A 25,657-nucleotide genomic window follows, 5' to 3' on the forward strand; every position below is an offset into this window, starting at 1 on the left:
AAAAACCCCACATTTTTCATGTTTTTATGGGGCTGACTCAATTTTGAAAAGGCTCCTTAAATGAGTTATTTGCTTAGGAGCAAAAGATTCTTGCAATACCTCCATAATGACAGAGAGAATAGTATAGTATTTCTTAAAGAATTTGATTTTTTTCCTTCTGCATATCTTACCCTTTATTAAAGGAAATAAAAAGTAGTAATGAACCTACATATTCAGCAGAATAGAAGATTCCAAGCTTGTCAGAAGTCTCAGGAAAAAAAAAAACCACTCTCATTTAAAGTCATGCTAATTTAAAGAAAAATACCCAATTAAGTGTACTTTGCTTTTAACAATAAAAAAATCCCCAATTAAGTATATTTTATCTTCATTTTAACAAACCCCTTAGCAACAAAACATTGTAATACTTGGTTGCTATGATAAAAATTATTATAATTAATACGATGGGAAGCAAAATAGAAACTGCTGTGCACAGGAGAAGGTATCATAACAGGCTACAATGAGAAAAGGTCATTAGATACTGTAGCTAATAATAATTAGCTGATCTGAAAGGTCCCAAGAAAAGCTGCTTTTCAGTTTCTGTACTCTCTAACATTCCTTGAATCACAAGTGAAGCTTAAGCTGAAGTATGGACTTCACATCTCATCTACCAGAAGCCAGACAAAACAGCTGTCTAGTGCAAAACTCTGCTTTTCAATCCTTCCAGTATCATTCAAAGGACGGGAATGCAATTTCCCCATATTTAACAAATTAGCTTTAGCAATGGGAGTTGTCTCTCTTTAAATTCTAATATGAAAAACATGTTTAAAGATGTCTTTTGAAATCAGAAGCAGCTGTTAATTATAGCTTATTCCATATCAGCTTTCCCATCTCTACTACACTGTAAGTGCTACTTCCAAATGCTTTTAAGGGTTTTCAGGTTCTTAAAAATAATTTTACATACATAATACTGTTAATAACCATCTATAGATAGTCATGGTTACTATTAGAGTAGTTACTAGAAGGCAATGATAATTTGAGTATCAAAGTGGAAAGTGAAGACTATGCTTAGAAGCCTAAAGCAAAAATTATTTTTTCAAACCAATAAATACAATTTGGTACCATTTTGACCCAGCAGATTTTTTTTTAATAACTAAACTGCTTTATAAGGCTCAGTTAAACTGTGAGTGAAATTTTAAAAGTGAGCCAGCTGAGATAAATAGTGACTGACACTGAATCATGAAAGGGATCTCTGCTACACAGCATTTGTAACAAGTGACTTTTTTTTCAAAGGTAATACAGAATGCTCAATTTTTAAGACATAAATCCATAAAATTTTCTTTTTATTTCTTGGCCTCAAAAAAGATCTCTGCTTGTTCAGAAAACAAGGATAAAAAAAAAAAATCAAGATGGTATACACAGGGTTAGTTTCAGATCCCAAACAAATGTCTGCGTGGCAGCCATTTGTAATTTTCAGCTTTTGATCATGTTAAGAAACACTGGGGATTCAAAGACATGTAAACATAGGTTTTAAGCATGCAGAGTGGGAGCAGTGGCCCTGCACAGCCACAAACAGGAAGGAAACAATTAAGTTCAATAAACTGGAATTGTAACAACTTTTCCGGGCAATAATAAAACTGAAATCACAGATGAAGCAACGTCATACTTTCCTGTGAGCAGGTAGTGCTTCCCCTGCTGAACCCTGGGAAGCTGTGTGGGGCCAAGCAGGCGCTGGCTGACCCACGCTGGGAATGGAGGAGAGGGAAATATGTTCTTAACCTCATGTGAAAATGCAGCCAGACTCAACAGCCTCATTTTACAATCATGCCCCAAGGATGCTCCTATGCCTTCACTAAGTGCAGCTACCAGTTCAAACTGCAGTTCCTCGAATTTTCAAATGTCAGTCTTCTGACAGTTTTCATCTGTATGTAGTCCTTGCTTTTAAAACCTGCCAACAAGGTTTCCTGCTCTTTGATTGGGAAAGTGGGTGAATGAAGTCTTCCAATGGAAAATATAGTCAGTTCTCTGAAGGTGCTGTAATTCAGGCAACAAGCTGAGCACAGAAATCACTGAATGTTTCCTATAATTTTTATCCAGTATCATATAATAAGCCCACTGTTATAAGTTATAAATTTATCATGGGGAGAGGATAACAAGGCAATATAAAATTAAAACACTTCAGAGAAAACAAACAAATCCCCCAGTGCAGTAGAAAAACAAAAACTACATGTAAGACACAGGGTTCTCAAACTTCACTTCTGAGAGTTAACCCAGGCATCTTGATTAAATGAAGTTTAAACTAACTTAACGAGATGGCAATAAACATCAGAACTATTTGTCCTTTCAATTTCCTGTCATCACCAGTCCCTTCCAAATGTTTCTTATTAAAAAAGAAGAACTTACTCTTCCAAATGACCAATGGCCTTCGACGTACTTCAAAAACAAAACAAATTTTCCTTAGTTCTTTTCTGGGATAGATATGACAAGGGGAGGAAAAAAAAAAAAAAAAAAAAAAAAAAAAAGAGCAAGCAAGCATCCAGAATTGTAGAGGATTTTATTTAACTGCTGCAAGGTACAGAAAAAAGTGACCCTTTGATCAGTGTGACTAAGGAGAAGTCATATTGCTCAACACACTTCAAGGAAGAAAGGTTTTCCCTTCTAACAAAAAATAATGAAGGGTTCAAGATTCTGTAAGTCCCTGAAAATCATTTAAAAAAACAGTGCTCGGAACAGTAAGTTAGTATTTTAAGTTTTTATAACATCAGCAGAACTCAGTATTTCTCTATTCTAATGGACAAAAAAAGCCCACTTCAAATACTGACTGACATTCTGTCTTGCAAATGTCTACGTTCTGCTCTAAAGAGATGACAAGGAGTTGCTCTGATGTTTTTCTCAGAACTATTATTTAACATTTTCCAACTCTGCAAAGGCATGAGAACATTAAAACTCTGTTATTGGAAGCAGAGTGTTTGAAAGTTCATTGGCAGAGTAGTTACATCCACTTTTCAAGAACACATGATAATTCTCTCTGGTTTCCCCAAATAGAGGAGGGGGAAGAACACAGAAAGAAGGAGCAGTGCACACAATATGCTTTTACTTCCATCTGCCATCTGTTAACAGTTTCAGCTACTTGGATAAATATGTATTTGTACTCATCAGGAGAGATTACAGTCTTGTCTATATGCAGTTACACAGTACAGCTGTTCATGAGCAAGTCCAAGGTGAGGGCATTCTGGCAGAACCAGTATCTGAGAGTGAACAGAAATGTAATATTTTGAAACAAGAATAGCTAAATAAAGAACTATTCAATAACAGGTGCTTGTGAATAACTAAATATAAAGCAATCTCCACAATTCATCACAATAGGGTCTGCTTACTTATACACCATTATCTACACAATGCAGAATCTGCCAGCACAGCCTTGTCCTTCAGAAATCAGAGGGAGAAGAAAAAATTTCATGTTGAGTAAGTGTACTTACATGGACAGACGCAGAAGCTTTTTACTGCTATGTTTCATAATTATTTAGGAAGTTGAATTAAACCACGCATCTATCAAAAGGTTCTTTTATCTTGAGAAATTTAATTGCTTTTTCACTGCAGTTCAGTTGCCTCTCTGGCACACAAACTAAAACCTTTGCAGCTTTGATGATCTCAGCTTAGCAACACTGTCATCTCAGATCCTTCCCACCTTGGCCTCTTGAGTAAGTGAAAATAAACTGAACTAAGATGACATGATAGTAACTACACATGAGAAGTAATCATCTTTTATTTCTGATGGAAATGATTTAAAGATAAAAGAGGGCAATTGCAGCCTTGTGAGAATTTTTTAGTTTTCCCCTGAAATTGCCTGCTTTCAGTTTTTCCCCTGAAATAGAACTGTTCTGCAAGAACAACAAAATCTATGCGACACAGGCACTGCTAAGGCAGACTTGTCACAAGCAGAAGCAAGTCAATATGGGCTTGATTTGCAAAGCCAGCTTCTTCTGAAAGCAGCCCAGAAATGCCTTACCTGGAGCAGGAGGCTGTTTTCAACCTGTGCTTAAGCCACATGGGAATATGAGGCTACAGGCTGGTTTACAGCATATACCTGCTAAGTGTGAATAAAATTTGTCTCAAATGTTCATAACTGGGGAAATTACTACTAGTAGTAGATAAATACAAACATATATAATTGAACTCTTTTTTTAATCCTTGTATTAGAAATAACCACTGAAGACACAAAAAAAAGTTAAGCCTCAGCACCCCTAGCTGACATTAGATACAGCAGTATTGGCTTTGTTCCTCAGCTCCAGATCCATACAGAAGCTAAACATAAAAAATATAGTCATCATGTTACTATCAAGTAGGATATCTCATTAACTCTCAATGCTTACTGTATGGAATGCATGCTAAGCTAACCTTGTGTCCGTCAGACTGTCCCTCATGCAGACTGCTTTTGTAAAATAAATAATCACTTTATTCTCCAGCTGCGCATTGCTCTCCTTGCATCTCTATTTGCGTCCTTGGAAGGACTAAGATGGGCACAGTGTGGGCTGTGTCTCCATCTCCACTGTGATGCCAGGCAAACTGGACCTGGTGATTGTGTTACAAATTTGAATGGGAGAGGCTGAAGCCAGTTACCACAGTGGACCTTCCCTGGGGATTTCTTGAGCCTGTTCCACTGCACAGCGTTAGTTGTCTGTCAGCAATCACACTGTACTGCATTCTGGCTGTGTTTTATTGCTGGTTTGGTCTCCTATACACCTAAGCTGTCCACTTTGATTTCACTGGGAATGAACCAGTAGACCATTTTTTAACACACCCCAAGCAAGTCATCTTTAACTATAGTACACTGCTCAGCTAACAGACCTCAACCTCTTTTCCGTATGACACTGACAACCTAGAGCTGCCACAGTGACTCACAGATACTGAATGTGTGTTACCAAAATCTCTAAACAGGCTGATTTCAGTGATGGATATATGCCTGCAAGACACGACAAAGATCAGTGGTGCACAAAATATCTGTATCAGTTATCAAGGACCATTCTCACAAATTGTTTACGTTTCACTTGAGGAAATGCATGTCCTGAAATGCTGCTGCTAATCAGAAGAGACAGAGCAATTCATGTTCAAACTGAGCTGTTACTTGTTTTCAGGACCAATGTTTCCCTTGGCCTGCACCATGCCATGCCTCAATATCAGTCATCCTTAGAAAAGGCAGCTTACAGCCAGCACACCACCACCACCTCATTTACAGATAAGGAAACAACCATGGAGGAGCAAAGTACTCCTTTGAGAAAAACAGCAAAGATTCATTTATAAAATTAAAATACTGAATGTTGTAATGTGGGTGATGAATTTGCAAATTAGGCAGAAGGTGATGACTGAACACAAGGTAGATCTTGAACCTTGCCAGAGGTTTGAGTCTTAGGTAATTTGGTGCTTTATGCTGCCTGTATGAAGCTACCAAGGAACTCTCTGGAAATGAAGGGATAACACAGCAACACACAATCAGGGGATGGAGAATAGGGGAGTATTTTTCATTTTAATTGGCTTGGGAAAGAAAACGTGAAGGAGAAACTAAAACACCATATTTAAAGTTGCCTTTAATTACTGCTATCTGCCACGGTAACAAGAGCAAGTAAAGAGGAAACACTATTCCCACCTTTGGATGGGAACTTGCCTCCAATGGCAGCCACCTGATACATCTTCTTAATACTAAGAAAATCAAAACTTAGGTACCATTAGCTACCAAAGAAACAACAATAATTAAAAAACATATTAAATCCCACTAAAAACCACATCTGAATTTACCAGTAAAAGCCACAGATCCAAGTTTTATTTTAACTAGTGTGCATGAAAATTCACTCCCTGGAGAATTTCAGAAGAATATAAATCCCTTCCTGAAAAATTTTATTCCATACCAGCAATTATAATACAGACTTATTTAGCCCTTTTTGATATATTCTTCTCTGAACACTTATCATATTTCTGCATGTAATCTTTATCAGTTTTGCAACCAAATTTTATTCCTATTCTCTACATAGCCAATTTAACTTTGTAACAGTATTAGAGCAGAAATATAGCAACTTCTATAGCTCTAAATGCTGAAGTTTAATTATATATTAAATATCATCATTCTGGAACTAGAGGAGGGCATACCTGTAAAAACTTCAACATTAAATAACATGGGTATAAGTTACTTATCAACTCAAATTCACAATATTTCCCTGGAACTGAAGAATTTAGAAAAGCAATTAAGATCTGCTATAAGGCTCCTTTGTACACCATGAAAAAATATTACATTTAAAATTACAGTAATTGAACTGATAAAAGTGAAGCAGTCAAATGAAACCCACATTTTAGCGTAAACACAAACCGCGTCATTTTCCTTACTGAACTAATCTGATTTGAAACTATATGAATGATACCCATGGAAAATCAGAGGTCCAGTTTCTGTGACTGACAAATTTTCGTGGATAATTTTTCAGAGTTCAGATTTAGCTTCATCTAACACTTCCAGAGAACTGTTAGGGGAAAAAAAGTAATTTCAGCTTGGAGCTTCTACACAAATGACTTCCATCTGCAGCTGCACACCTCCTCTGTGTGATCTTTAAAGGCATCAAGTATCTAGTCCTATTCTTGCCCTGGAATTAATTGACTTGACCAAATAGTACTGAAATTACTATGGTACACAGTTGATATGGTTGGAAATTGATCTGGTTTAAAATTTTTACAAAAACTACACTCCATTTTTTTTCTTCCAGTTTCAAAAGAAATTAATTACTTTGGATTTTGTTTTGTTTTGCAAATAAATACACTAAACCAGGTTACTACACTTAAGGACGTAGAATCTATTCTCATTTTGACATGTATTTTCTGAAAGCAAATATTTAATCATTAATATTTTTTTGTCCAAAATAAACTCTCCCTAGAAATACTCCTGGCATTCACTTCTTGCTGCGTTGGTTAACTTAACTGGCCATTAAATTACGCCTCCAGAAAGATCTTTTGCCTTGTACTGATGTCCCACTACTAGGAAGTTGCAGTTCGAGTGACAACTTTCCATTGTCCTCCCCCCCTCTACCCTCTGGTGCTGACTGTTCCAGCAGCTTATGCTTGGCATTCAGACCCTTCCCTGCATTTTACCCCTTCATGATCAGTTGCAGATTTCTAAAAAATAAAAAATAAAATTAAAAAAGCCCTATAGGTATTTTGCATTTGCCATGGGGTTCAGAGACTTCCTTTCCCAAACACAAAGGCTACAAATCTGCCTGAAGTAAAGCCAAGTCTCCAAATAGCACTGGAGCAAGCTTTTGTCCCAGAGCACCCTGAGAAAACAACCTCCCCAATCTTAAATGGAAATACAGCCTTTTGTTTGCCAAAAGTCAATAAGGACTGGTTTGCTGAGTGCAGCATCACGTTAGAAGTCCCAGGTAGTTAAGACACAGCCCAGGTTAAGCAAACAGCTCTCAGCATCAAAAGCAGCGCTGTGCCGACCCACAGGATAAAAGTGTAGGAGCCTCCTGGTCCTCAAACCACTCCCCTGCAGCCCCTCCTGCTCTGGCTGTGCAACCCTGCCCAGCACACCCAGCAGGGAAGCATCGCACTCTTCAGCACACTTAGGCTGCTTACCAGCCCAGAATGCAAAGACTTGTTTTTTGCTGTGTGGTGTAGTTAGGCTTTGCTTTGCAGAACTTGCAATTTTTAGTAGGTAATTTATTTAATTTTTTTACTGGTACAGCACGAACCTGCTAAGAAAGGAAGTTAAATTGCATCAAGAAGGCTGCATTTGAAAAATAACACAATTAACTTTTTTTTTCATGTGCTATGCTTTGCTGCCATCATGGCTCAAACTAAAGCAGTCTTCCCTCAAACTTGTCAGAAAAGATTGTTGAAAAAGTACAAGAATTTGGAATACATTAGTTAGCAAGGTGCTTTCTGCAGGGTTTGGGTTGAAGGTCTTCCACAGAGGGGAAACTGCTCTTGAATCTCAGCCATACTCAGGACTTGCAGAACCGGTTTTAACTTTACAGCAGGTTTGCTGGACTATTCTGTATTTTAAAATGGAGAAACAGTTTTCCCAATTTAATTAACCATCTAACTAAAATGGAGAAGAAAATTACTTACTGTTGTTATGGCTTTACTTCTGAGTAAAATTATAACCCTCTATATTATTATTAAAATATCTGTAAAAGAAACTAAGTTTATTGTCCCTGCTACTGATCCTGTCACTTCTTTTTCAGAATAAGACATAACACTTGCTCAAAATAAAACTCTCTCTAACTTCAGAAGCAAAGGCACCTGTGTTTCAGCTGATTTTGCCGACGTAGATCTGACCACAGCCAGCAAGGTTCTGAAGCAGCCACACTTTTCAGTACTATCTTTTCACACACGATAGCCTTGAAAAGGGGAGGGGGACAGGGTGGGGGTAGACGGGGGGAAGAAAGAAAAAAAAAGGAGGGGGAGAAAGAAAAAAAATAAAGGGGGTAGGGGGGAAGTGAATTCCAGAAAAATTAAAGGTTTACTCTTACAACTTTGGAAGAGATTAAAAAGGGGGGCGGGGGGAGAACGTTTTTAATTTGGGGTGTAGATCTTTATTCAAATGTGTTGAAGCTAACCAATGGTTCTGTAAAGCTACAGCTAAAGAAAGCTTGTGTCTGATTTAACTGTTTTGTTGTGACAAAATACCCACTTAACACATTTTTCTGTTTCAACGTGCTATGCCACATTTATCTAACATATGTAAACAAATAATACATTAAAATGCATGCAATGTTCCATTTCAGTAGGAATTCTGAAACAAGGCAAGCAAAACTGAAACTACTTGCATAGCATTTCAAAAAATATTGGTTATGCTACACGTTATACTTTGGACAAATAGTAGTAAATCAACACCCAGAAGTGTAATTCAGATTGAATTCAATGCTACCAAGATAAGCACATCTGATGTTCCAGCTCTTTTTGGAAAACCAGACAGCTGCTGCTAATTTCCATTTCAGTGTTCAAATATATACTGTTAAGACCTCATATTTAAGTGCAGGGACAAAGATAATGCTTTACTTTAGGGCTAATTTTTATCCTTGTAAAAACAAAAGTAAAAAACCTAGGCTGATGCAAACACATGCTTGCTCATACACACAAATCCCATCACATGTATCATTTCTAGTTAAAATGTGCCAACTAAATAAATCTCAGTTTTGTTCTGATTTCTCTGTTAAGTCTCACAATGAATAACTGATCTTCTGGCTATGACAGAAACACTGTTTAGCAACCTGGAAATGCATAGCAAGCTGCTTGATATTTTAACCTGTATCAAAAAACCATAACCATATTTTGAGAACTTATCACAGCTTTCAGTACATTACAAATAGTTTAATAATCCAGTTCATATAGGAAATAAATTTGGATCAATGTGATAGTTTGTCCCTTTCCCACAAAAAAAAAACAAACCAGATTGTTATTCTGCATTTAAGTTTTACACCAAAAAACATTAGAAATATAGTAACAAGAACTTATCCCCTTAGCTAACCATCATGGAAAAAGGGAAGGGTTTGGTTAAGGGTGGTGGTCTTTTTGGTGGTGGCATTATTATTCACCATTAATAATTATTGGGTTGGGGGGGGGGTTGTTTGTTTGTGGTTGTGGTTTTTTGGTGTTTTGTTGTTGTTTTGTTTTTTGGGGGGTTTTTGGTTTGTTTTGGTTTGGGGTTTTTTTTGTTTAAGGAGGGATTCCATTTGTGTTTTTTATAAGTACAAGCATAGCATCAAGGGCAGCACATATTCACCCTATCAAAGGAGAAGGCCAAACAGCATCCTGAAAACAACTTCTCAGCAGGGTAGGACCTGTGGCAGTGCAGAGGGAAGACCAACACCGCCTTCCTCTGCATCTCTTCCAAGGACAGAAGCTGGGAAAGATGAAAAATGGACAGTGGTGGGGAAGAACCAGCATTACAGTCCTCTTGCCTGCAGCTGTGGGTGTAGCAGAAGTGGGAGGCAGGGAGCAGAATTAGAGAAATAACAATGTTCAATTCATCAAAGTTAAACATGGCAATTCAGGCGTATCAGTGGCTGGTTTTCTTTTAACCACTAACCCTCTGAAGGAGAGAACCAGTTGCCAGTGCAAACACACAACAAAGTGCTTATATTGAATACAAAAAGTAACACAAAAAAAAAAAAAGAAGGGAGGGGGAAAGACAGAGGATGCAGCTTGTAACTGTTTCTTAATTCATTTTCTGGAGATTTGAAAGTTTACTGTAATTCCTTAAGCACAGAGGAAAAGGTTGAGAAACGGGATCAACTGACATGAGAGAGTGTGGACCTGAGCATGTGTGTCTTTAAATTCTCACAAAGAGAAAGGAAAAAGGAAAATCAGACTAAACGAAGGCTATCTTTCTCCATTCCTGCCTAGAAGTCCACAAAGACAAAAGACTTTTTTTTTTGAACTGTTTGCGAGTTGGGTTTGTTTCTTGGGGGCTTTTTTCATTTTCAGATGAAATCTACTTGTGAAGTGAACCAGCAAACTGCAATACCTGAAGCTAATCTGGTCCAACCAAATTAACTAATGATGAAACCCACCAAAGTTACATGACATGAGCATAATGCACACCCAAAGGGCAGCCACATACACTAGATAAAAACTTTTACTGCTGAAGTTTGACAGCTGGAAGATGCAGTATCATCACTCATTCCATTCTCCTTGTTTTCTGTGGCTTGCAAGGCACACTGGAAATGCCCTAAGCAGGCAGATCCTTTAGGTGTCTGCTGTTGAATCTGGAACAACTGCTGTTTCTTCTTCTGTCTACAAAAATCAATGGTAGGATGATACCCCCAGAAACTCGTATTTCCACTGAGTTACAAAATTCTCTTGTTCTGTCTGGTGCCTTAAGGCCATCACCAGTTGAGTGCTACCACAAATTCCCTAATATTTGATTTCTCTTTCAGTAACTCAACAATGCACTAGGAAGACTGGAATCACTGGCCTTGTGTTATTCAATTTTTTTAAAAGCTTTTCATACTCATTCACATTGAACAAATACGATTTCCTTGCTTGCAAGTAATTTCATTCCATAAATAGCGGAAAACTGCTACTACTACTACTTCCAGGTGACAGATATTTTCTTCCAACAGACACTACCTAGCAAATAAAGCACAATCTGTGAGATACATTCGTTGCCTGGAGAACACAGCAAAGAGAGCAAAAGTGAAAATTATGGCAAAAAAGTAGTCCAAGCCATAAAGTTGACTAAAAATCTACATCATGAAATTTCTAGAAGTCACACACAAGCACCAAATAGGCACACACAACCACCCTCAGTAAATATGATATTCACACTGACAGCAGGTCACTAAAGTGACACTGCAACAGCCCCATTAACTCCTCTGCTCTGCATTAGCAGGGGTGCCCACACAATCTGTACCTTCCATGAGCATGGAAAATATATCTTTGCCCTGCCTTGCAGTTGTCCAGCACTAACAGCACTGTTGGACTTCCATTTGCTGTTGCTTGTCTGTGACACAAGGAGAGATGCGATAATCCTGGCACATGCATCAACAAAACCCCAAAGGTTTCCAGCTACAGGACCCACTCCAGCAAACAAATAGTACATGAAAGAGTCTCATGGATGACATACAAAAAGGCTCCAGAAGACACTGAGGCTACTAAAAACTAAAACAAATAAACCAAAAAAACACCAGGAAAAAAACAGCTTAGGTTGCACTTCTAGGTAGTCAAGGTACTTTGGAGAAGGAATCCATTCCAAAAAGTTTTATACCAATTCTTTAAATCTTCTGGGAGTTGCACATAAAGACATTTAAAGAAAATAGTGAAGGAGCTCCATAACTAACTAGGAAAGGGAAGAACTCTCTAAGAGGAAAATAACATCTCTGTAAAGACACCAATGCAATCATTCCTGGCTTGAAGCCCGGAGAACTATCTGCCTGACTGTGCCATTGCTCTATCTCCCACAGGGCAATTGTCTGTTTGCAAACTTCCCATCACTATCTTAGGGCCAGAAAATTGTTCTACTTCAGATGGTGTTTCAGAACTTCCAGAACAGTAGTATAATTTACTTCACTCTGCTAAGAGGGGCAAGGACGGTGAGGGTGACTTTAAAATGCTTTGTAATATCTTTTGGACAAAGTAGAAAATTCAATACCAGTTTGTTTATTTGTTTAAGTACACAGACCTTGTACATTTGATCAGAATGTGATTCTAGCACAAATAAATTGATACACTTCCCCCCAGCTTTGAATTTTGATAATTTTCTCTTTCAGAGCAACTATCTCAGTTGTTTTTCCAATGTCACCTCAACTGAAGTCTAAACTTCAGAGAAGAAGCATATGTAGGGTAGAGAAAATTATAAAGATATGAGGTACTTATTTCTCTCTGAGGAGGTCATATCACCAGTCAACATGGGATTCCTATTACATACTAGTCTGGATGAAGAATACCTTTTGACTTTACTCCAAGCCTCAGGCTTGTTCACCATTTAGAATTAGAAAAAGAGAAAATATTTTAAATAAAACCATCAAAACAACCAATACATTATAGTAGGGTGTGCACATACTCAAAAATTCCTCTTGAGCATTTCATCTAGCCCTAAATAACAAAAGTCAGAAAAGGACGAAAGAAAGTTAAGTAGCTGCATAATTCTCAGTATTTTTTTTCCAACTGTACTGGTCTTGGCTGGGGTAGAGCTCATTTTTTTCATAGTAGCTGGCATGTGGCAGTGTTTTGGATTTGTGGTGGAAGCAGCATTGATAACACAGGGATGTTTTAGTTACTGCTGAGTAGTGGTTGCACAGAGCCAGGGCCTTTTCTGCTTCTCACACCACCCCTCCAGTGAGTAGGCTGGGTGAGAGGGGGTACAGCCGGAACTGCTGAGTCCCCACACACACAGGTGACCAAAGGGATACCCCACACCATATGGAATCACACGCAGCATATAAAGATGGGAGAAGAAGGGAAAAGATGGGGCATTCATATGATGCTATTTGTCTTCTGAGGTAATGGTTACATGTGATGGAGCCCTGCTTTCCTGGAGATGCTTGAACACCTGCCTGCCCATGGGAAGTGGTGAATTAACTCCTTGTTTTGCTTTACTTGCACTCACAGCTTTTGCTTTACCTATTGATCTGTCTTTAGCTCAATGTACAAGTTTTCTTGGGTTTGCCCTTCCAATTCTCTTCCCCATCCCAGCAGGGAGGTAGAGGGAAGAGAGGAAGGGACTGTTTGGGGCTTCGTTGCCAGCCAGGGTTAAACCACAGCACCAAAGACACGGGTGGGAGTTGGCGATGGTCAGGGAAAATCCAGACTACTGGCAGCACACAGTGCTTCACAGCAAAAATTACCAAAAAATATATCTTATCAGTGTTGAACTGACAAGTTCAGATGTTTAAACTAAAAACCCTGGCTCTTCAAGGCCCATGAATTTGGAGACTGATTGGTTTCCAGTTTTGAAGTACAGAGATTTCAGTGAACTTTCTGATAATGATTCAATACTGCACCATTATATTTTTTTCTTTTATTCTCTTTTACTTAGAGGTAGTCCAAAAACCTCTAGCAGAGTACAATTCATTACTCAATCTTTTGAGAACTCATATAATGAAATGAAAGTATTATCAATTTCTGCTTTCTTTTAACCATCTATTTCAAGAGTATATCACTTATTTCTGCCATAATCCTCTTTCATTCATTTCATTTTTCATGTGAATAAAAGAGCCAAGTGGAAGAGTATATCATTGCCAGCTCCTTGATAGTGTGATATTCACAATTTTTCTTAGGGATAGGATCTTGCAGAAGTTGATAAAAAACATGACAAAATCTGAGCTTCTACATAAGAACAAGTAATTATGCTTTTCAACTACAGACTAAAATCCTAAAAAAGAATAATCTTGACAAAACTAACCATATCCAGAACTTCATTATTTACACATCATGATTTAAGTCAATCTTGTATTTCTGAAAAAAAAAAAAATTAATCAAGCACTCTGAGATGGCTGATTAGCAATACTGTGTTTTCTACTTCACAGCCTGACAGTGCTTGCAGTATGACAGGGAGGAGAATGCTACAGGCTTTTCATAATATTGGTAATCAAGGTTAATACAAAATTTGCATACCACCTTGCAGATGCAAGGAACATTTCCTGGAAGAGTACTGAGGTTAAAGTCACATATATCTCCCCAGAAATTAAGCACCAGCTAGAAATGTTACATATTTATCTGAAAGGAAGTCCTCATGAGTTTACAGCCAGTAGTCTTCCACTTAAGATTTTCAGGTAATTGTTAATGTAATTCATAAAACAGATTCACATGTCATACTAACCTCCAAATCTTTCTCTGCCTTGGAAAACACCAAGCATCTACTACATTTTAATCACTTCACCCTGAAGATAATCATTATTTTGAAAGGAACAGTGAAAAAAGGTCAAGATCTTCATCAGCCTCATTGGCACTACATTATTTGATGGAAAAAGAGAAGGGAAGAATCTTGTATGTAGAGCTATGTAATTCCTTACAATACCTTCAGTACTTCAAGTATATTTCTATTCTCCTTTAAGTTCAGACTATACATACAGCACAGAAACCCAGAGCACAATAGAACAAAAGGAAGCTTTTTACTCATAAATTGTAATATAATGAAGAAAAGCAGTGGAAAAGATAATATTGAAAATTTTAAACAAAGGAAAACGGAAGGAGTAAACTGCTGACATTTCTTTTTTCAGAATACAAACTTGTTAGCATCAAAATTCTATGAATTCAGTTATTCTCTAGGACTAATAATGAGGAGCAAAACCAATTGCTCAGGTTCTACAGTTCCTGTAAAAGCCAAGGCATCCAAAGTAATTTCTTCTACACCTCTGCCAGAAGAGAATTCTAGGTGTCTTGTGGGGTCAGAACTATCTCTGCTTGCAATGGTAAAGTACAGCTTGGATGACTGACTTAGACACATCTGACACATTTTACCTGATTAACAATAATTTATTCTATTTTTAATTGAAAAAATTCTCTGACACTCATTTATCAGCTTAGCCCTTTTTTAATGCAGCAAACCCCAGAATAAATTAGGTCTCATTAAACAGGCTAGTAAAAGTCAAACCCATCAAGCTAGGAAAGCTATTATATACCTCTCCTTAAGTCATTTTTAAAGTTCTTAAATAAATTTTAAAAAAGAGGGGGAGGCCAACAGCATATATCATCATTGTTTACCTGCTTTCCCACCACCATCATTCCCTTATCCCTCAGGAAGTTCCTGGGCTCATAAATGAGCTAACTCTGGATTGAAAGAAAGCATGCTGTGGCTGGCCTGCAGAACATCCCCTACTGAAACAATGCCACAGATCTGAACTAACAGTCAAAGCCTGTTTGTCATCTCTAAGAAAAAAATGAAGAGTTTCCGAGACATCTTCTGTACTTCTGTTGTTACTGAAAACGTAGATGCTGGCACTTCAGCTGTGACGAGGCTTGTTAGGGCAGTGCTCACTTTCACTCCCTGCACTGTGATTTCCCAGTCTGAGTGCTAGAACAAGTCAGCATTTGTACAAGTCCTTTGGCAGCTGTGAGTGCTTTGTGATCTGCAGAACTAAATTATTAAAATGGTTCTGGTAATCACTTTACTGGAAATTATGCAGTGTTTTGTCCTCACCAAATCAATAAATATCCTGGAAGAAATGAGACAGAAATGTGACAGATATGCTTGCACACATTCATGTTTATCCTAGCAGTTAAAAAAGCTGGTGTTTTGCTTATACTATCAAGGCTTGGAAAAGCAATAAGAAAGTTCATTATTTAAAAAGTCTTTCTCTAACTAACTCTTCAATTAACTGTATAAAGAAGAAGTCTTCTGATTAAGTGCTGCCTAGCAAGTAATAGTCAGGAGAACACTTAGGGGTGTAGAAAGTGTTTCTGATGAGAAAACAACATCATTCCTCTTTGGAGATATTTTCAAACATTAGAGATAGTGATAAGTAGTAAGGCTGTTAAAAGTGCTTTCATCTGGTGAAACCTATGAAGGAAAGAAGGAGGACAAAGGAAACAAAGGTCTAGGCCATTTCACTGTGCAGTAATGAAATAAAATAGTTTATTGGCAGTCACCTTAAATTCTTAGGAGCCACAAAGCGTTCTCAATGAAGTTATTCCTCAAAAAGAGTGCTAAATGATGCACCTACACAAGGAATATTTCAGTGACATACTACCTGCAATCACAAGCTGTTCCAAGTTTAAGAAAAGGAAAAAAGCATTTTATTAACTATTCCCTTATTTCTTTAATTGTACAGCCAATGCATCTTTTACTAACACATTTTAGGAAGCAATTTTTATATCTCAGCTAGAATGAAATATCAACCACCCCTCAAGAAAGTTCTAATTCATACTTTATTTCTGAGAATCCTTAGAAACTTGAAGTATTTAAAAGGTTAATTTTAAATTTCAATTTTAAAAAGTCTAAAATATTATACTACCCTAAGTGAGATCAAAAGGAAATGGTAAGGGGAAAAGAGCCAAGAGAAATGGGTGTAGGGGTGGTAGTGGTAGACAAAGTTAGCTCTTATTTCTACAGCCAGACAAAAACTTACACAAAATATGACCAAGCTGGCTTAAATAACCATAGAATAAAAAAAAAAAAAAAATACATTTAGGAATCCAGAAAAAAAGTAAAGCACATACCACTTGGGGGGTGGAGAGGGCTGGGCATCCACAACAGCTCTTTCTGTCAGGCACATTCATGGGTCTAAAGCCTGCAGTCGGATCAACCTCCATTCACTTTTTCAGTCTAGTTTACCCACCAGACCAAAAAGGTGCCTAATTCTTGAACTGGAAGAGGATTCCCCCTTACATTTGTGTGGGTTTTGGAGAACTCTGTCATATTCCTCTAAATCGAGTCTTTTCCCAGACAACTTAGCCTACTTCAGCACTGCCTCTCACACACTGTTACAGACCACTCTCCTCTGCCCCTGAACCCCTCCTCATGATGAGATTTCCATCAGACAATTTTCACTGTCTTGCAACTGAACATCCAAGACATATACAGAGAGTTGCAGCGTTAACTGGTTGGCTGCTTATCAGTGTTGCTCAAATCTTTCAAATAAAGCACTTTCCACTAGCCTAGTGGACTAAGTAGACAAAAAAATGCACTGGCTCCAAGTTTTATTTGTAAAGTGTGTCTTTGGTAGTATTGTCAGTAATTTCCTGTATTCCAAAATATTTTAAATAAAGGCCTATGAAAATGTCAGTCCTTTGGAATGTTCCTGATTTTTTTTTCTCAGATTTTTGCACTTTCTGGATATTTCAAGGATAAAGATCATATATAAAAAAGGGACATTGGCCTTATAAATAGGAAGTTGGAGTTTAGGAGGCTGGGTTTCTTCTAAGTTAGCCTATAACTCAGTTCTATGCAGTTCACATAGGTACTTTTAATTTCATTTGTGGCTTTTCTTCCTTAGCTATACCAAATGACTAAATCACATCTAACGCCCATCTTCCCAAATTTTTCAGCATGCAGCTTGTTTAGAGTCTCACATGTCTACGAGTTCAGAATAGTGAACTGATCCAAAAAGACAACAAATTCTCATATTTCACATGAAATCTGTTTCCTACCTTATGTGGCATATGGACCAATAGTACACACAATTACTCAATCTTCAGTCTACCATCCTCCTGTTATACTTCTATTACAGTTTCAAGACCTTTCGGGATCATAAAGGAAAGTAATTTTCCAAGACATCTGAGCAATTTAAACTTTTGCAAATCCTATAAATCATCAGTATTATAATAAAGAACAAATTAATTAGCCAGATCAGGATTCACAATTCTGCAAGAAAATTATTTGGCTTTCAGAGTTTCCCTGCAGTATTTCTGAACTGATATAAGACCTTCTGCTCACTGCAGTTCAGTATTTTTACTTTATTAGCTACTTCCAGGTGCAACATCACTGCTATGAAGCCAGTATCCCAGAAAGCACATTTGCTAAACTACAGAGCACCACTGCTGTATAGTGAATTTTTAAAGAACCATAAAGAAACCAAGGAATTAGTGTTTTATAAGTTTGAAATTTACGGTTCCAAGTCAAGATTTTATTTATCAATCTCTGATATAAGCATCAGATACCTAATATAAAACAAAAACTGCAAAGTCCATGGTTCACATTACAAAGTGGACCTCATACTTGAGCAAGCACAGACTGGATCCTGTGGAAGCAAAGCAAATCTGCAGAGGCTGAGAAGGAGACCATACAAAAAATAGCAAACAGGGAATTTGGGAGACAATGTTAAAAAAAAAAAAAATCAAACAAACCACAAACACACAAAACCAAACTATAAAGGGATGACATGAGTAGCAAGGGAAGTGGAAAAATGACTGTGACAGAAGCAGAAAGGAAAAGACAGCCCTCAGCAGTCAGATAACCCCTACTGTGCAAAGCAGGAGAGAACTTGGGAAATGAACAGAAGCATTAGACAGAACAATTCATCCAGACAGGAATAAATGTCTCAACTAAAGTAAATTAATTACAGTAATAACCAACAAAGAAAACAATGAGACAAAACTCCTAGTCAATGACAACATTTAAACAACAAAAAAAAATAGCAAATTATTTTTCCTTTGCTACTTTGAAGCAAAGTTGAGGCAGGTCAAAGGTGGCATATTTCCAATAGAGTGATAAAGGGATTGTCTAGTCAAACTCTTTTCTTTGAGAGTTCATCTGCATGTTAAACAAGCAGAATAGTGGTTGCAGATGCCTTGCTTGCAGGAGACAGGAGACAGATTGCATCATTACAGGACTTCTGAAACTCCCCAAATGCAAAAGATGACAACTGAAGAATTACAGGCCCCAGGCTTGGAGAAACCCCCAGGAGCAGTCCTAACATGGAATTTACATCAGAATTCTCTGTCATATATACTGTAGACACTAGAAGCTTAAATCATAAAAAAAAAAAAGGAAAAAACCCACAAAAACAAACAAAAAAACCCAAAAACAAAACAAAACAAACAAACAAAAACAAAAACAAAAAAAAAAAAAAAAAAAAAAAAAAAAAAAAAAAAAACCACACTATGAAGAATACAGAAAGGCTTAGGCTCTTAAGCCTAAAGTTTTTGAACTACATATATGCTCAGCACTGGAAGTGTATTTTAGGAGAGGTACTACTATGAGTTTGTACTGTTCCTGAACTCTTCTAACCATCTTCCGCTGCTATCTCCCAGAAAAGACAGGGTACAAAACTAGATTAAAACTTCTAACCAGTAAAGCTATTATAATAAACTATGTTTTTATATATTTTGAATAATAAATTATGTTTTTATGGTTTGGTTGATTATAATAAACTATGTACTATGTTTTGTCAGAAAATAAATACATAAATAATTGCCCAGAAGAAGAGAGTTAAAGAAAGTTAAGGAAATAGATGATTTGAATAATATATTCCTGTGAATAAAAGGAAGTGTTATATCCATCCAAAAATGCATAAACTGAATAAACCAGAATGACATGTAAAAACACTGTGCTAGTTTTGAACAGGAAGCAGTAATGTTTCAACAGAGCACAGCAGAGTACAGACAGGCTGTTTAGAAGCTAATTAGCCAAGGTGCAACTGTTATTACAACTTACTTGGCCATGCTGCTAACCTCCAAGTCACCACACGAGATTTCCTTAGAGTGCAACCTGTACTCTTCAGCCTCTGATAATCTCTACTCTCCTCCCTCCCTTAAAAGTGAAGGAAATGGCAGTGAAGCTGACCTGATTGTAACAAAGTGCGTGCAAACAGTTGTGCTCAGCAGTGATCTTTAGCAGTGACCTTGCGTGTACAGGCAGGGATCAGATTCCCAGGTTAGTAAAGAACCGCTTCCATCTTGTTATAGATACTAGTACTTCTTTTCCTCACTGCTATCTAAACTCATTGACCAACAGTAGATAAGAGTGCCAAAATCACAGGCTACAACTGTACAGCATGGAACTCTATGAAAAAAATGAAAACAATATTTCCATTCCAAAGCATAAGTGAACCGAAAACTAAGGGGAAAAAACCCAAAGTGAAAAAAAAACCAAATAAACAAAAATCTACCAATAGCAATGTTGAACCAGAACCCTGAGAGCTAAAAGAACCAAAATCACCAAAATTCCAACCCTGTTTGTGCAAAAAGCAGTTATGTATAGATAGCATGCATATTTCCCCTCCTGTTCATAAAAGCAATTGTGCAAGTTGGCCACAAATCACAACAGGTTGCATTAGCAGTCCTCCACTTCTACTCCAGGCTTATGTTTAATTTAAACACAAACTGGGTTACACATGATTTCAATATTGTTTTGGACGACCAAGCAAGGGAAAGAACAAATTTAAGCAGAGTCTATGGAGAGATAATGTGAAGGTTATAACATAAGTGAAAAATGGCCACATTGCTAAGATAAGGCTCCAACCACCAATCTCATTGTCAAGCCCGGCCATCTGTCAGCAGAAACTTGATTTACTGCATATAATGCTGCTATACTTGATCACTACTGTTCTGTTATAAAAGGCTCCCGAGTTTTGTTTAAGGACACCAAATGTTACGTTCTAGCAACATAAAAAGAGTTAATAAAACACACCCTCAAAAGCCAAGCTTTTTGAAACCAGAACTCTAAATCAGATTCTACCCAGTACCAATGTCACTGGTAGATGAAAATTTCTTTGTAAATAAAAACATTAAACCCAGGGAAACAAAACCCAAAAAAACTCCCATAAAATGATAGTAAATGACATAATTTTCACAGTATATGTAAGGCTGCTTGCACCAAAGTTTGTTTACGGATGTTATTTTGATAATAACAAAATTATTGGGGAATGGGTGGGGAATTGCAACAAACTTTAGATAAAGGCACTTTTAAAATACATTCCTACAAAACCATCAATAAAGCAGCCATTTTCCTTCATTTAATAACTACTCTGAATATCCAAACATCCTGTTTGCAAGAGCATTAATGACAAATATTTAGGTGTGGGGCCTGTAAGCACACTAACACCTCACGGCGTAACAATTCAGGTGAGCACATGTAACCCAACTCTTCCCAGTCCTAAACACCAGAACAAAAATGCCCATGTATGAGATTCATCCTTCACACCAAATACCCACTGAGTAAAACAGGTGCAGGTACTTCCTCAGGTCGGTCAAACAAATCAAATAACAGCATCTAGCAATAACAAAACAATTTTTTCCTCCGAACAACAGGCCTAGGCTGCAGGTGGTTTTGCCCCAGAGCAAGCAGACAGGAAAAAAAGCACATCCTGAACAGCTGCTCATTAGGTGAGCACCATTCTGCCTGCACAGCAAATGAAGCAAATGTCATGTGGAAAAAAACACAGTTTACAGTCATGTAATTAGAAACAGCAACACAGGCATACACAAAAGAGGAGGGAAGACAAGTACAAATTACAGTTGCACAGGCAATTTATTTGTGGGAGTTTAAAATTTTTGATGTTCCTGGACTTTAACCTTACCATTTCTTTTAACAAGGCTTTTTTCCAGCTAATTTTTTTTCCTATTATACAATAACAGATAACTTTGGACAATCACTTGCTATAAAAAATATCCATTCCTATACAATTATTTATATTGAATGGAACAATTACTTGAGAACACTAGGAGAATACTCCATCATAACAGATCAAAACAACACAAAGTGAATAGGACCTTGCAGTAAACATTATAAAGTGTGAATTTATTGCAAGTTTACCTGATACTCATTGGGCCAGAAAGTGCTGACAGCCAACTCTGCTCGAAGCCAGTCTTTGCCAGTGGAACCAGTGACATTCCAGATGGGATTAGCCAGTGGTCCTTTGTTCACCCTAACGAGGATGTTCAAAGTGCCTGGGTTTCCTCCATTCTTGCTGTACAGAAGGTAGCTGAAATCGATGCAGTGAGTATCATTTTCTTTCATTGTTGGAAGCTGAAGTCGAGTCTTTTCTCCAGGGTCATGGTCTGATGAAATCACTATCATGTATGATCCTAAGAGAGGGAGGAGTAGGAAAGGGGAAAAAAAAATGGTAATAAGGAAAAAGATAAATACTAAGGTTGTTCACTGTGAAAAAAAGGATGAAATGCATAGGTTTTCTTATCCCAGAAACCTCAAAATTCAAGTAGCATGAAATCCAGCAAGCTATAAAATCGCTAGACATATGACTGAAGCAGTACCTACAGAAGATATCCCATATCTCTGAGGACCTTTTTAGATGCCTCCACCTACAAACTCTTCTCTCTCTTGTTTTAGGATCAGATAATTGGAAATAGGATCACGGATGGGAAAAAATAGCAAAAGAAGCAAAGGATCATAGTTATTCTGAGGTCACTGAGGCCAAAATTCTCTCAACTTGCTCAGCGATTTTCTGAAAACAAAACAAAGAAAAACATTCCTCAATGCAGCTTTATCACACTCTTTTCTACCCCAAAAAAGAGGCAGACTGGAATTTGAGATGGATATTTGTTTGATATTAGCAATGGAAATAGCTGACTTAGGACATCAAGCCAAACTTACTTGGAAAAGTTTTGTTTGCTACTTCATTTTCCAATGGATTTAAGGGGATAACAGAAGTTTCTACAGCTAGGAGAGTGTCTATCTTGTAAATGTGTATTACAAATACAGGCTGCGCCTGTCTAGCTACAAAGGCAGAAAGTGGAAATCATATGTTTCAACATGCTATACAGGCAGCAATAATGAATCAGTCTGTCCTGCAGAACAGATGGTAAAGACAGGCTGCCATCTAACCTGGCCTGGAGCTGATCCATTTCTTCAAGAGTGACAACTCCAGACCAGGTACTTACTACCTACTGAGTGAACCCCACAGGAGAAAGCTTGCTAGACAGGGTATGCCAGGCTGAACTTTCCAACCAACTAAGTGAGAAAATACAATTCAAGATACAATCTGAATCATTGCTACAGGAAATTTTCCTAACCTAAGTTTTCCTACCCATATGCTTAATGATTCCAGGATCTTCCTGTTGAGAGATTTTCGTTTTACTTTCAGTGTCAAAGGGCATCACAATAAAGAGCCTTTTTCAGAAAAAGAGAAAAAATTTACCCTAAATTTTTTAAAAAATAATGGATTTGTGAACATTTGCCCAAATGAATAGTCTCACAAAAGTCTTGGGGGTACATACATGTATACTGGTGAAAAATCTCCTATGAAGTATGTTCATAGGGAATTATCATTTTATTCATATTATCATTTTGTATGTCGAATTTTATCCTTTGATTTTTAGACAAATAAGGAACTCTCATGTTCTAGTATGTCCTAAACAGTTGTATTAGGCATTCTGAAAATTGTTCACAAGCTGTTGCTCAGAAAAAGATGAAAATTTATGTACATGGATTACATCATCTGTGTGAGATGCTAATTTACTAGCCTGTAAAGCAAGTTTGCGCTAAAAAACTTAGGCAATAAAAAGAGAAAGAAACACTGTAGAATGAAAACTATTCTTATTAAAGCACAGTGCATTGAAATCTATATTTATAGTAGTCATCTTTAAAAGAAGGCTTTAAGAAAACTACTATAATGTAACATAAGCAACCAGTTCACATTTATTATATGCAGAATCCATTATTTATTTTTCTATTGATGAATTTGGTAAAGTAGCAATTCCTGGTTATTTCTTCATCATTAATAGCCATTTATAAAAATATAAAGGAATCTTATTATACTATTTAGGTTTGTTGTTACTTGAAGTCTTTAAAGACTATTGTCTAGAATCAGTTGATGACTGCCTGAGAAAGTGTTTATAAACCACATCCACTGGTGTGCAATTTTTATGTCCCTTGATTCTAGAATAAACTTAATAATATGCTTGTTTGTAATCTCTATTTTAGTAATACATATGTTCTTATAAGCACCTGATCATGAGACTGGAGATTGAGATGTTCAAAAGTTTTGTTACTAAATACTATGCATGTGGCTGGGGGAGGCTGTACATCAGCAATTTGGCTTTTTTTCCTTCCACATAAGAGTTGAAAAATTGAAAACATTCAGCAAAAAATTACAGACTGCTTCCCACACTGTTAGCACTAATTGTCCATGGCCATCTAAATCGCCTCTTTGCCTTTGTTACTTGTATCTTGTAAATATTTTTAAGCAATACACAAAAAGCAACTCAGCCTTTCCTACAAAAAAAAAAAAAAAAAAAAAAAAAAAAAAAAAAAAACCACCAAGAAAAACCCACAACCCAACAACAAAAAATAAAACCAAAACCAAAAAAACTTCTAATATTTCTAAAGCTAAGATACAGAAGAAGATAACCCCCCCAACATTTTCTGAAGATGAACTTTGGGAGAGTGGGAAGGAAGAAACATAATATAACAATGAACTTTTGCAGATTTTTTTAAATGTTTCTCTCAGCTTCTCTCAGGATAAAACCATTGGAAGGAAAAGAAAATCAAACTCAAATTACAACAAATAAACTAGAAGTATTTAAAGATCTTGTTTCTATAGTAAGGGAATGTGCTATAGCCTTTGGAAGCTTCAACATATATTTTCAACGTATCAACATATTTTACAGTACTCCACTTTCTCAACCTCATTTTTCAACATTTAAAAATACTTAGCAGTGAATTTGCATACATCTACCTACATGTTAGTCCTACAGCACTTCATGAAATGCTCCAGATAGCATTCCTAGACCATTTATCACAAAGCCAAAGCATCTGTTCACCCTCTTGGAAACAGCTTCCCTTCTCCTCCTTTTTTTTAAAAAACTTTAGCAGCTGTATTCCACAAATGTACAGAACCCTGCTCCCTCCTCAGTCATCTACCTACTCCAAGAAAATCAGAAGCCAACGCCAGAGTAAACTATACAGCAAAATTATATCTTTGGAACATGTACATAATACTTTCTTACACCTTTTGTAAGAAAGTAATTCTTTACTTGTAAAGAAATACAAGAGGATTGAAAGAGTTAGAGGAGTTTTCCCCCATTGATATATGTCTGCCATATTTTAATTTTAGCTATTAATATTTATATTATTGCAAAGTCTTCATAATATCTTAAGATATTATTGGACTTGGCAGAAATGCAAAGTATAAAAAAAGGGAACTGCTCACAATCTCATTAATTCCCAAGATTATCTAACTGTTTGAGATTTTCAGTGAGAGGTTAGAGCAAGTGTTGCAGCTAACTATTCACAGTGGTGCTCCAGGCTCAAGCAGGGACACAGATGAGGAGGGAGGAGCAGCAGACACCAAGTGCAATGGACTGACTGCAGCTCCCCGTTCCTATCCCCTTGTGCTGGGGAGAAAAGTGAGTTAATTTTTCCCCAAGATGAATCTGTTTTGTCTGTAACTCGTGATTTACAAAAAAAGTGATCTCCTTGTCTTTGTCTCAACTTGTGAGCTTGCCCACACTATTTTTCCCCTTGTACTGCTGAGGAAAGGACCAAAAAAGGCAGGGTAAGGGTCTGGCCAAGGTCAACACACCACAGTTGCCAGAAAGGTAAAGAGCAGCAGTTAGTGTTAGCTAACACTTGCACTAAGTGTTTTGTGAAATCCCAGCAGAGCCAGGTTCCATGATTTTTTTCCCCGTTGTTACCAGCCTAACAAGGTCAGGTGGAAGCAGATGTAAAACACCTACTTCCCTTGAAAACAAGGAAGAAAAAACACACTAACCTGTGTTCTGTTTCCACTAGGATTTAACAAGAAGGAAGTCAATTGCAAATGGGTTACTCCATTAAATCCCAAAATGCTGGTTAAAA

General features: G+C 37.1%; 1 protein-coding gene across 4 annotated transcripts in view; it reads right to left on the minus strand.

Annotated features, from left to right (window-relative positions):
* PTPRK (protein tyrosine phosphatase receptor type K) overlaps positions 1–25,657 on the minus strand; it is a 386,603-nt gene that overhangs the window by 233,923 nt on the left and 127,023 nt on the right. For all 4 annotated transcript variants that reach the window (XM_063389974.1, XM_063389972.1, XM_063389970.1 and 1 more), the window contains exon 3: positions 21,656–21,927. In XM_063389974.1, the coding sequence (XP_063246044.1) occupies positions 21,656–21,927 (272 nt within the window). The remainder of the gene's footprint in view (positions 1–21,655; positions 21,928–25,657) is intronic.

The sequence above is a fragment of the Prinia subflava genome, chromosome 2, assembly GCF_021018805.1.
Source record: "Prinia subflava isolate CZ2003 ecotype Zambia chromosome 2, Cam_Psub_1.2, whole genome shotgun sequence".
NCBI classification, from domain to species: domain Eukaryota; kingdom Metazoa; phylum Chordata; class Aves; order Passeriformes; family Cisticolidae; genus Prinia; species Prinia subflava.